Source organism: Pollicipes pollicipes, unplaced genomic scaffold (genome assembly GCF_011947565.3).
Source record: "Pollicipes pollicipes isolate AB1234 unplaced genomic scaffold, Ppol_2.1 Scaffold_2441;HRSCAF=2862_pilon_pilon_pilon, whole genome shotgun sequence".
In the NCBI taxonomy this organism is placed as follows: domain Eukaryota; kingdom Metazoa; phylum Arthropoda; class Thecostraca; order Pollicipedomorpha; family Pollicipedidae; genus Pollicipes; species Pollicipes pollicipes.
Window position 1 is genome coordinate 6,361 of NW_023596106.1, and position 12,994 is coordinate 19,354.

General features: G+C 47.1%; 2 protein-coding genes across 2 annotated transcripts; both read right to left on the reverse strand.

The window, feature by feature from the left end:
• Positions 1 to 647: 647 nt before the first annotated feature.
• Positions 648 to 2,733, reverse strand: LOC119097082 (uncharacterized). Its single transcript, XM_037220121.1, has 2 exons — positions 2,705 to 2,733; positions 648 to 1,315 (listed from the first exon to the last, which is right to left on the reverse strand). Exons 1-2 carry the CDS (start codon positions 2,714 to 2,716, stop codon positions 941 to 943), a joined length of 387 nt encoding a protein of 128 aa, XP_037076016.1. The 5' UTR covers positions 2,717 to 2,733; the 3' UTR covers positions 648 to 940.
• A 2,072-nt stretch (positions 2,734 to 4,805) lies between these two features.
• Positions 4,806 to 5,213, reverse strand: LOC119097088 (uncharacterized). Its single transcript, XM_037220135.1, has one exon. It carries the CDS (start codon positions 5,211 to 5,213, stop codon positions 4,806 to 4,808), a length of 408 nt encoding a protein of 135 aa, XP_037076030.1.
• Between the last annotated feature and the right edge of the window lie 7,781 nt (positions 5,214 to 12,994).

The window sequence follows — 12,994 nt, forward strand, 5'->3', positions numbered from 1 at the left end:
TCCACAGGTGAATTCGATGTATGCCGTTTTGTGAAAAGCGCATGATCTAATTTCCGTTCGATGCTGGGAGCTCTTCGCTCGAGGAGTTTCATAGCCGGATATCTACGGAAGCGTTTGACGTCCAACGGTGAGCCCTCCACCAGATATTTCCGAAAGTGATTTCGAAAAGACCATTCGTTTTGACACCATATGTAGATGCTAAACAGCTGTTTGCGATGTGCAGTGAAAATGCTTTCAGTGTTTATACAAGCGGTATTACAGCGCTCTCGAGCATGGATGCGGCCATCTCTCTGAGACTGGACGGTCAAACTGGAATCCGGGGACAGCCTGATCCAAAAACGGTATCTTGAGTGGGAGTAGGTGAAAATATGCAGTGCACGGGCAAAAATGTAGGAGACACAACCCTATCATGCGAAACTTAGGACGCGTTTCTTCGACCCTTGCCCGCACCCCTATCCCCACTCATACCCCACCCAAACCCTCCAGTAATTAAACCATGCTACTGCTGCCTAGTATATTTTGTATGGCGTCAAAAATGATCCACATCTTTATACCACTCGTTCCAACCGAGCTCGGTAAGCTGTAAATACGGACCATGGCATCAAGCTGAGAGAATGCACCAAACACTCTTGGCCTCTGGTTGTAACGGCAAATGAACACAACCAGAACGTTTGGGAGCGAGTCAGAGATGCAAATTTCGCATTTGCCCGCAAGTGAGCAGCGCACAGAACGCTTACCAAAACAGGCGAAGGTAAGGAAAGGGTCGGGGTGAATAGAGCGCTACGAGTAAAATACGCCCTCCGGGCCGTGCGTGCCCTGGAACGTGACGGGAGCGCCGGAAGCAGTGGACACCGAAGGGCAGGTACTTGGCAGGGCAGGTACTTTACCATTACCCAGAGCGGCCCCGTCTTACAGGCGGGCTTGCTCAGAGAGCGCCGCGCTAGTCGTGGTTGTTTTCATAGCTGGTGGTCACCTCCGTGTGGGGGTCCACAGTTATGTGGAAGCCAGACCTGTCCGCAGAGAAATTGACCGTCCGGTTCACACCACGGAGGTCCAAGTAGCTAAACGAGCCAACAACAGGAGTGAAGAGGACGCTGGCGTCGTAATTGGCGTTTTGACCGTAGGCTTGATGGTGGTCACCGCCCGGGGCGAAGCCAGGGATGTTTCTCAAGAAAGCACTAGTATATCTGGCGTAGGGGGAAAGCAAATTCATCCAGTATTGGAGCGCGTCCGGCTGTCCCTGGTTCTTCGGCTCGCCAGCGGTGTGCGAGTGGTGGCCGGCAGCCGCAACGGCCAGGACAACGCACATGACCACCTGAAACAGACAAGGTGGACCTAACATTTGCTTTTAAAAATAATTGAAAGAAAAGGGCAATGCCATAAATAGGACGTTGCTGCTGAAAATATATCGCAGAAAAAACCTGACGGATTTTTTTTTAAGTCAATGATGCCGACCTGAACGAGGGAATCGCTTTGTCATCTGCAAGATGGCAAGGAACGCACGGACAGATAACGGTGACATTGACCTAATAAAAGAAAGGATTTAGCGATATATCTTTGCAACTGAAAGTCACTTCTGTTAAAGGTACTATTCCAAGTTTGTAAGTGGTTTTGAACTGAGCTACCCATTTGTTGCTACCCATCATATTCCCTGCTGTTCCAGCCGCGTCCTTTTTAAGACTTCGAATCATCTTGCTTCCGAACTTAATGCACGTGGACTTGCGTACCCCATTACCCACCGCCTATGGTACTCTTACCCGGCATGTGCAAGATCATAGAAAGTCACGCGAAAACCACACGGCATTCACCGTGCTGTACCCATGGCCAAGACAATGCGGCTGTTTAACCACTCGTGTTTTGCAGTTATGCAGCGCCAAATGTCCAAACGATGAGCGGCAATTGACTAGCACATTGCGCTGCTAGTTGTATGGCTCGGCAACTTCGGTTACTTTGTTAGTTGGATTAGAGCCTTTTCGGCCAGTAAAGGCCATTTTAGGGCTGTGAGATGCAGAAGGATGGATATCGGTGGGGCAGGACCATATGCATCTGGGGATCCAAACTCCAAGATTTAGCCCGTACAGGAACCCTTTTAGAGGCATGTGTCTGCCGCTCGGACGGGGCCCCCACCAGGGGCCCTTCGACCCACTCGTGACTGGCACGTGCAGCCTGTTCCCGGATAAAACAAAAACGAGGACCAACGGCTAGATATGACGAACATGAGGCTAAGTATCAAGTAATTTAAGAAAAGTGCCGCAGCCAAAAAGGCAAGAGCAGGTACGGAAGATGGTATCACGGAAAATACCCAAGAAAACCAAGAGAAAGGGACAAAAAAACGTACACAAGATTTGCTTATCAAGGTCACACGCATGGATCAGCAACACCACCTTGTGGCGCGTGCAAGTATCCCAAGTGAGTCACGCAGTTCATTACAGCGACAACTCTGACACGGCAGATGTGGCATCGACTCTAGCGTCCTAAAAACGTCCCATGACTTAATCCAATGACAACGTTTTAAGGCACATATATCCTTATCGGCGAAATTGTGATCTACAGCAGCCATTTGCAGTTAAAAGCATGCGAACAGTTACAAGCGAGTTGTGTATACGATATCTGATGCGTGGCTCAATATACCGTTTCTCCCGATAAAGTTAAACAGCATAATGTAATGCACATCTTCGGCAAGCATCGTAAGCAGAGGACTCACCAGGACTTTCATGGCTGAACTCGCTGGTTTCTGTGATGCCTGTGGTCATGGGCCGACCAGCTTTATATTGGCTGGAGCGGTGCTGACTGTGAAGCCACGCCCACGCTGACCGCAAAGCTCACATATCATTGGAGGAGATGTTGCAGCTCGATCTCCGCGAACAGTGGCCATCATCAGTTATCGCCCCCCCCCCCCTCGAGCCAAGGTCGGAGAAGGGCCTACCCCCCTATGTAAACCGCAGAGTAATACACCTGGTACAGTGGTAAAGCTCTTTTTGCAAGGCTGCAGCACTGGGCGACTGTTTGGGTTCCTTTAACGGCAGCATCAAATTCGGGTCGTCGTGTGACGATCAGCCTGGCGTGGCCGCAGATAGCCATACCCAGGAGGGCTTCTCTTACCGCATCTGGTCAAAGGGACAGGCATTTGCCGCCGAATGCTCCCAATATGACATCAGTGGTCGTCTGGCCTGTGTCGCCATGGGATCACCGGCGACGGTTCCTCTGAGCACCGAACGCTGACCTCATGCATCCCGTGCCGTCTGTTGTGTTAGACTTATGTGGGGTGTCCAGCTGGTATGATTTTCGTGGAATACTTCGAATTAGTCTTGAACAAGCAGGCAAATGTTTGCACTACAGCAGTATCTGGCCAAAATCACGGTAGACTTGATTTGACACCGATTCGTTGTGCACGGCGGAGAGACGCTGCTGCCCTGGAGTCACATTCCTCTGCTTGCTCCAACCACTCAGCAGCGAAGGCGCTGTGATGAGCGGGAACACAGGAGCCGATGGTATGGCCGAAGACCACTTGAGCCAGAGCATGTCCATCGGCTCGAGGCGTGTTTCGCAGTTCCAGGAGTCCTCGGTAAAAGTTGTCGTTGTCGGTAGAGCCATCAGTCACCGTCTTCGACACCAGGTGCTTCATGGCCTATACTGCCGCCTCCGCATGCCCATTGGATTGTGGGTAATACGGAGTCGACATGACATGCAGTACTCCCCAACGCTTCAGGAAGTTGGCGACTTCACGGCTCTTGTACTGATGTCCTCAATCTGTCCTGAGTCTGACGGGGACTCCAAGACTGACGAAGACGTCTCGGAGGGCTCTGATGATCTGACGGCTTGTTGTGTCACCCCGTGGGAGTTGATAGACAACTGGCCAGCCAGACAGCCTATCCACGTAGACGAAGAAGTCTCTGCCACCGTGAGAGAAGCAGTCGGAAGGGACATCTTCAAAAATCCTCGATGGCAGCGTGTCGGTGGCCATCGGTTCCTGAGGCAAACTTGGACGGAGCTCTTCGCAGGTACTGCAATTGCCCACAGTGTTGGCGATGTCGCTGTTCACGCCGGGCCACCAGACAGTTTGGCGTGCTCGTCGTTTGGTGCGCTCGATACCCTGGTGAGCGTCGTGAAGTGCTTCCATGGTGACCTTCCGGGAACCACGCGGAATGAGGATGCGGCAGCCTTTCAGAACTAGGCCGTCGTGGGACGAAAGTTCGTGGCGAACGTCCCAGAATGGGAGTAAGGACCGTGGCAGCATCTCCTGGGAGGATGGGAAACCACGAGCAATGGACATGGTGCTCTACAGACTAGACGAGCTGGTTGTCCTCAGGCGTCGGTTCTTCAGCAGGAGCACGTGACAGTGCATCGGGGATGGCATGGTCTTTGCCTTTTTGCCAGATGGCTGTGAAGTTGTAGAGACTGGTCTTCTTCAGACGTTGGAGACGTGGGTTTTCGACGGCATCCAGGGTGTAGTCGTTCAAGATCGGTATCGAGGGCCGGTGGTCGATGATGACTCTGAAGTGTTGCAGGCCCTGCAAAAACATGCGGCATTTCTTCAGTGCCCACACCACTGCCAGGAGCTTCAACTCCACCGTTGCGTAGCGTGGCCCGGTGTCAGAGAGAAACCTGGACCTACATTGGACTAGGCGCCAGCGATCGCCGTGCTGTCGTAGCAGGACGTATCTGAGCCCTTTCAGACGAGCAGCGTCGGTCTGAAAAACCGTCGGAAGATGCGGATCGCAATGAGCCAGCACAGGCGGTGATGCCTGAGCCTTCTTGACGTCGTTGAAGGCTGTCTTGTGATCCCGTGTCCACACGAAAGCGTGTCAAGGTTTCAGTAAACCACGAAGCGCGTCTGCAGCGGATGATATATCGATGGAGAAGTTTCCGAACTGCTGAGCGAGCCCCATGAAAGACTTCAGCACGGTGATGTTGGTTGGCGTTGCGAAGTTGGTGATGGCTGTGATCTTGCCCGAGTTGATCTCCTTCCCGACCGAAGACAGGCTGAAGCCACAGAAGAAGACTTCTTCCTGTGCGCAGCAGAACTTCTTCTCGTTGATCGTGATGCCATATTGGCGGCATTGTGTGACAACAGCTCGTAAACAGTCTACGTGGTCTTCGATTGCCTCATTGTAAACAAGTATGTCGTCGACCACCTTGACGACGTGGTCCAGATCCTGGAGAGCCTGATCTCCACGTCGGCAGTACTCGTCCCCTGTTGAGACCAGGCCCATGGGCGCTCGGAGGAACTTTATGCGCCCCAGGGCGCGGTGAACGTTGTGAGGTGTTGGCTGCCTTCTTGAAGAGGGAGCTGCCAATATCCTGACTTGGCATCCAACGTGGAGAAGATGTTCGCGTTTACGGGGATACCAGAGACGGCCTCTCTTGGACTAGAGGTTGGTTGCAGAGGCCTTCCTACAAACTTGTTGAGCTTGGTGAGGTCAACGCATATCCGCACTCCTCCATTAGACTTTGTGACCAGCGCCAGTGGATGGCACCAATCTGATGGCTCGTCACCCAAGGGGGCGATGATGCCTTGTCTAACCATTTCTTCGAGCAGTCGCTTCGAGCTTCGAGCAGTCGATGACTTTAACTGAGCAGGCGTAGTGCCATCGCAGAACAGCCTCAACCCAACATATTGCCTCACCAAATCCGCTTGTGATGGAAAACCACGCGAATGAAGTCACACCGTTCACATGCGATAGCATAAATACCAGCTGTCCGAATTCAACATGGCAGTTGACGATACTAACCAGTATCCCGTATTATATTCGTTCATGTGGAATATCTATGTGGAATATCTATATCTATATGGAATATCTATGTGGAATACTTGTTCATCTGGAATACCGTACGCGGCGACGTCTGGAGGTCACGGTTTTTAATGCCCTGTCGAAAGTCGTGAGATGCCCTTATTGTTTAGAATGTTGTACACATGCTGAAGCTTTGATAGAATTCGAAAGGTTCGGGACTTTCCAGATCGTTAAGATCCGTGTCGGCGTCAAGAGCGATTAATGCATTCGTCATACCTGATTATTTCAGACATTGATGAGTTTATTTTTTGAAGCAGGTCTCATACGATCGAACAGTTAGCGTTATTCGACTCGTCATTACATTTTCGGTCTGGAATGTGTACTTGCTGTACTTTTACTGTTACTTTTATACTTGCCTGTGAAAGTTCATCCCGTCACCTGACATGACCTGAACTCTACTTGAGTCGCCTCACTTCTTCACCCGAATCTTAAATTCAATTGTTGCAAATTTCAAAATTCATTGAAATCAGGGCCAGCTCGGTTTTAACAGTGTTAGCTAGTGTTAGTGTTAACAGTGTTACATTCTCTTGTTGATGCCTCATCATGCGTTATATTTGTGTATGACAAATATTGATCTGGAATGTGGTGACGTCTATAGGTCACAGTTTTTCATGTTACGTGAAAGGAGAAGGAATGCCTTCATTATCTGAGTTGTTCCACACTTGTGGCGTTTTTTTGAGAAAGGCAAGGGAGCCGGAATCTTTCAGGTAGTTGAGTTCTGTATTAAATTTAACGGGACATAATGTATTGCCCCAGAAATTGATCATTTCCTGACATATCTAAGTTGTCTTGGGAAACATGCTTCATTCGATCAAGCAAGTGACCCCAATGGACTCCGCGTTACATGTGCTATCTTGAAATGGATCCTATTTATTTGCCCGCGGAAGGTCATCAGATGACCTAGTGTGACCTAAACCCAAGTTCAGTCGCCCTTCTTTTTCACCTTAAAACCTTGACTTAAATGTGCAGCCGTTCAACCCAAACGTAGTGATATCGATTTCAACCGGTTAGGTTAGGCCACCCTGCTTACCAACCAGCACTCGTTATATCTGAACACGACAAAACACGATCTGACGTGGTGACATCAAGAGATCATAGTTTTTTATGTTCCGAGATAACTCAAGAGGTGCTCTCGTCACCTTGGGCGTTGTTCGCTTACAGAAATTTTCAAGACAAACGGAAAGTTCGGGATTTTCTAGGTCGTGGGGTTTCGCGTTAAAGTCAAGGCCGCGTTCGATCCGTCAACACGTTTGTCAGCACCAACCACGGCCCGTTATTCTCCCTACGTCACGTCAATTGACCAGAAGGTTACTTGGTCTGTGACGTCACGCGCCAGCTGACGATGCTGCTAGGATTCTTTGTCAGCCCGTCAGCATGTAGAGAAAGCGCTACCAGATTGAAAATCGCTCTGACAAAAAAGCGGGCGTTGATTCGGTAGCTCTTACGTTTGCGAGCAGCTTGGGTGGGTTGGGCGGAATTGTCTCTAAATTTGGGAGGAATGCGACGTAGCATAGATAGGAAGGGAATTGAACTGCCAAGAGAAGCTATGAAAAGGTGAATGACGATGATTGATGAGGTGTATCGTAAAATACGGGGAACAGGAACGAAACTTCACGGGTCTCGAACATTGGCTCTGACAGTTCATGTTGGAGTTCAATGAAAAGATAGGCATCATGCTAGCGCAAGTAGCAGTGAAGGATCAAAAGACCGTTTTCGTACAAAGTCGAGCTATCCCTTAAAATGAGACGGGAAGAAATTGAACTGAGATGGGAATGGGAAGAGGCACTCAACTTAAGGCTGTGATAGTTGATGGTAACATCAGAGTAGGAGCCGCACATCCGAACACCACTTCATGGGCACTGTGTCATGGCCGGCGGTAAGCCAGATTGGGGATGGGCGTCTGCTCTGAAGGCAAAGGGGGGAAAGAAGGTAAACTCAAAACCAGGGAGCTAGAATCGCTTTTGAACTAGGGTAGGAGTGAAAAATTATATCGCAAAAAAGACCGTGCCGGAGTGAAAAAATCAATTCACAAAAGACGGAACTTATGAGCCATGATGGATGCTCCAGCAAACAAAGACATCTGTTTCAAGTTGGCATGGACGTAATATCAGAAACCTGACAAAACTATTTCGTTTTTTAACATCTTAGGCCATTAAAGTGAAACAGAATACATTAATACGCGCTCGGGTGGGGGGCAAATTGACCCCCCCCCCCCCCCGAAGGCTTTTTCCCGAATGGTCTTTGAAGGGCGCGGCGTAGCCGCGCCACATTTTGCATAGCTGTAGAAAATTGCATATCGGATCGTTTGACATACAAATTTTAGATGTACCTTGTAAGGTCGCTGACCTATGACAGGTCAAAGTCAGCCCATGGTGTCCAAGAAGGCAATTTCTAGGGAATCGTTCAATCTGATACAACAACGGAGTGTTTGACGAAGACATACATCTCTGAGATGCTTTCTTAGGCACCACAAATATTGAATGAGCAAATTACGTTGACCTAAGGTCAGGTATGATGGTCAGACTTAGGTCAAAACCAACCTGATTTATTAATCTAGGGCTTGCTGTATGGGATAGTCTCTGGTGTTCATTTCGAATTTATTGGCAGCAGGAACTGCATTATATATTTTCAATTGACTTCTTAGAGATCAGAACAGGCAATTGACCTAAGACGACCCCGGTCGAACGTTTTTTTTAGGAACATACTGCCTAGCGTAATCTTTGTCGCTTATTCAAATGAAAATGCAGAGCAGTCTTGTATCATTTTGGTCACCATGACCTTTAAAGGGTCAAACAAGGTCAATGACCTCTAACGGGCTTGTGAACTTTTGCTTAGAGACAGTTGTCTAGGTTCTTGGGGCGCTTTGGAGACCATCCTGGAGTTTGACCTTGTTCGACCTTATTCGACCTGAAGATCATCATTACCTAGGAAGCTGAAACCATAACCTAAGTGCGTTCGCGGTCTAGACACCCTGTAAATTCGGTGTCTCTAGCTTTCTTAGTTTACGAGATCTCAAACGGGGGTTCAAATTGGCTCTCCCCCCCCCCCCCCACACCCGAGCGGAGGGTGTCTAGCTGGCCAACCGGGCACGTGTTAAAACATAGTAATTTCGTGACAGTGTAATGAGCATAACAAATTATTAACACCAATAATATGATGCTGCACCTTTCAATTTCCTTCCACAGCACTTTTAAAACAAAACAAAGCAAAGGAATTCAATAACAATATAACAACAGAAAATTCAACAAGCATAAAACACTCAAACAAAAAAACATTGGACTAATACACATCAGCCCATCACCGAGTCAAACACAACAGACATACTTCTGGCTTCTGTTAAGGTGGTGTCAGGGAAAACAAACATTTTGTCACTGTTTCTCACAAAATACCTATGCTTATTTCCATCACAGTGGCCTATGCCTAACCTAAAGAGGCCTTACATCATCTCATCCTGTATGACCAGTTTGTATCACAGCAGCAGTTGTGAGTTACTGATTCTTGTACAATTCCTATTACCACTTGCCATGCACGTGACCAACTCAACCTAACTTAGAGTAGCCCATATGATGAACATCATCTCAACTCACCCATCTGTTGACAGCAGCACTTGTGATAAAAACATGATATCTAAAGCTAGTTTTTGGCTGGTTTCAACTTGCATTTTTATTCCGGTCATTTGAGCATGTTTGTTGACATCAGACATAGTTGACAACATGCAAATCAAAACACTTTAAATCACTTTGAACAACTTATTTTGATTGTCATGGTTAGCCTATGTGAAGGGCAATGATAGGTATGCTCCACAAAACAATCTCTTCTCCCAAAATAACACAACTTTTAGATGACCATGTCAATATTGCTGCTTGCCTTTTCAGCTGCAGCAAATGCATCCATGTGGGCTTGTTTATTCATATTTAATGACAAAGTTTGAGATGTCGGCTTTACATTTTAAATGGAGTGGTCTAACTATTTGTTACATACCAATATTTAACTCATGTTATAATTGCTATGCAGCTAAGAAAATCCCTGTGTTAAAAATATAGTGTATACATACAGTACAGTCATTTGCCGGCCAGCAAACCATGATACCTATAGCAAACATCTGGTTAAAGCAGCCATGAGTGACCACATTAAGAAATTTGGGGCAAAAAACCAAGAATATGGAACAAAATAAGCCCACTGCATGCCTTGTGGCATCATAATTTATATTATGGCAAAACTCGATGCATTAAAACAAAAAATGGCTAGCTCTGGTTACCAACCATGTGTTGAAAGCAGGCAAGGTAAGTAATTACTTGGTCCACAGGAGACTTGGCGGTTTCTTCCTGCCCCCCCCCCCCCCAAAAAAAAAAACACAAATCAGTATCTTTTGCATGGTCTGCTGGCAGACAGAGTCATCCGACTCACCCCCCAAATATAAATATCAATCATGCCCGCCAACGTTAACAATTCCAGAGGGCAGAATTTGGCCATCAAACAAACAAACAAACAATCTGCATTAGCCGCGTCATGTCTTTCCCAAGGGTCTATGTTGCAGCATATTCTAATGCTGCCACACGGAGGCAGCATTCGGCAAGGCCATTCTAAGCCTTGCCAGGAAGCCTGGTAAGTTAGACACTCGAAAAGCTTGGATTTATCCTTATTGAACACCGCCATGAAACAAGAAAACAGTTAACCGAAGGTTTAAGAGGGCAAAAATGTCGGTAAAAATAAGTGCCATGCTTCAAATTGTCTCTTTCATTCCCTGTCAATTGTTCACGCTTGGGTGTATATCAAACATGTTTGGGCGACTGGCGAATTAATACAATTTATGTATGAAATACGTACAAGCTTGCAGTTGCAGCATCTTGCAGAGAAATTGGCCAACATTTTAAGCAGCAGATGGTACCTCTAAAGGCAATCGAAAAGGAAGAAAGAATAAAGTGGTATCACACTGGCATGATACCAAGAAAAACATAAGTAGCCAAATAAATAGAAAGACTGGTACATTTCTCGCAAAATTTTTTAATCAGCTAAGTTGGCTTAAAATATGTTAATAAAAGTGCTCAAATAGTAATATTCATCTCGTAAGTTTAATTTCAAAGACATTTCTTGACCTTTTCACTCATGCATTTCGGGAGTGATGCAATTTAGTGCTCAAGTTTCCTCGGGAAAAAAGAAGTACGTAGAGTAAAATTCTCTACCAGGCCTTGCTGGTGTTTGCCCCACGCTCTGCTTTCGTGGTGTGGTGGTGAGACAAAAAAATAGGGGATGCGTGAACATCTTGCATTTGGCGCACAGCTGCAGATTGTGATACATTTTGTAAACAAATCAAATTTAATGCGTGCAAGCGGCTGGGGTCGCTGGGGTTCTTGGGCTTGGAGGCACCTGGCGCTCTTGCTTTGTGCATATATAGACATGATTCAGATATAGGTGAGGCACGACATAGTCATAGATGCCCAGGTTCTGCAGAGCCTCGTTTATGCTTGGTGGTTTCAAGTGAGCTCGGTTTTGGATGACATCTGAAAACCTCAGAAAGGGAAATAGGGGTTTGGCATGTGCGATTAGACAATGTCAGACAGGAGTGAAAAAATTACATAAAATATGGGGAAAAGGAGTGGAAAAATTCCTCCTCATAGGGTGTTGCTTTACACCCCAAGTCGGCAATTCTAGGACACTGGTCAAAACACTTTCTCACCAGCCCACACACCGAACGCTGCGCTGGCACGCATGACGCATTCCAGCTGACAATCGTGCCGACGACAAATCGAACGGGGCCCAAGAAGAAAAGACGCATTATACCAGAAACTGTTTGTTTCCATAATTTTTTAGTTTGTATTTTGAACTAGACATCATTCCATCAAGCAACTGGCAGTGTTCCACTCGGTGTTACCATTGCTGTCTGGAAATATATAATTTATGCTCACTTGCAGGTCATCACGTGACCTGAGATCACCAGAAATCCAGGAAAGTCGCCTTTCTTTTCCACCTGCAAATTCTGATTCAACTGGTGTGTGCATGGATCTAAAACGGTCTTAAATCGATCACAAAAACCTCATGCACCTTGCTTATCTATCATCACGCGTTCGATTCGCACATGAAGAATTTCGATTTTGTAAGTTGTTCAGTGCATTAGCGAGGGACATTGGCCACATAGATAAGACAGTAGTATTAGCCTTATTCCTCGGAAAAATCAGAATGGCGATATAGTTCGGTTGATATCTCGGCAACATGTCTTACTCGAAACGATAGCAGAAGTGAATTCAAAATTGGCTGCCGACGATCCTGTTCGATTTTTCAGGCTTTTTTTAAACAGCAAGCCACAGTTTTTACAGGACACCAAGATCCAGGGGACTAAAGAAAAAGCGATTGCCAGTCGTTACCAAGATATTGTGAGAATATCCACGTCAATGAAATTTAGGCTTTCCTGTTGGGCAACGGATATTCTCCACAACTTTTAGGTAGAATGTTGGAAGAAGAAAAACAGTCTAGAGCGGGGGGTATGGGTGATAGGCGGCGTGAATATGTCCTATCGGTAGACGGATTTTTAACGCTACCTTGCATATATGAGCAGTTGCTTTGGAAAATCAGACACATTGTTAAAAATCAAAACTGCGGGTACGCATACCTTGGAAAAACGACAATAAGCTTGAAAAGTACCACCTGCTTATTACTTACTTACTTACCTGCTGGTAAGGTTAAAAGTACACCAAAGTTATGAATGACCATGTTTCATATCTGGTGCTTGTTCCAATATCTTCAAATGTGAAACATTCCCTTTAAGCAAGCAGCTCGGCACCTATGGACTCCAATACAACCGACAACATACGCACACACACACACACACACACACACACACACACACACACACACACACACACACACACACACGCGCGCGCGCGCGCGCGCGCGCGTCGATGTGGGTCACATAATGGGATGAAATGGGTGACCCTGACGGGATTGCACGACCTGTCAGACACCATGAGCGGTTGTTTCCCCGTGCATGATTGTGCCGTCCGCACCCTTAAAAACGGCGACTCAACTTCATCGCCTGGCTGGTGACAACATTTTAAACGAGGGCTGCAATCAAATCAGATGCATGAGCGAATTTAGTCGTTCTTAATCTCACGGTACGCCTGAATCGCCCGGTAACCCGCTCATCCGGCGAATTACACTAGCAGAGCCTGCCGGATATCAAACCTGGAAACTCCTCGTCCACCAAT

Coding starts and splice junctions, on each gene's coding strand:
- LOC119097088 (XM_037220135.1), bottom strand. CDS start 5,213: ATGGGCCTGGTCTCAACAGGGGACGAGTACTGCCGACGTGGAGATCAG.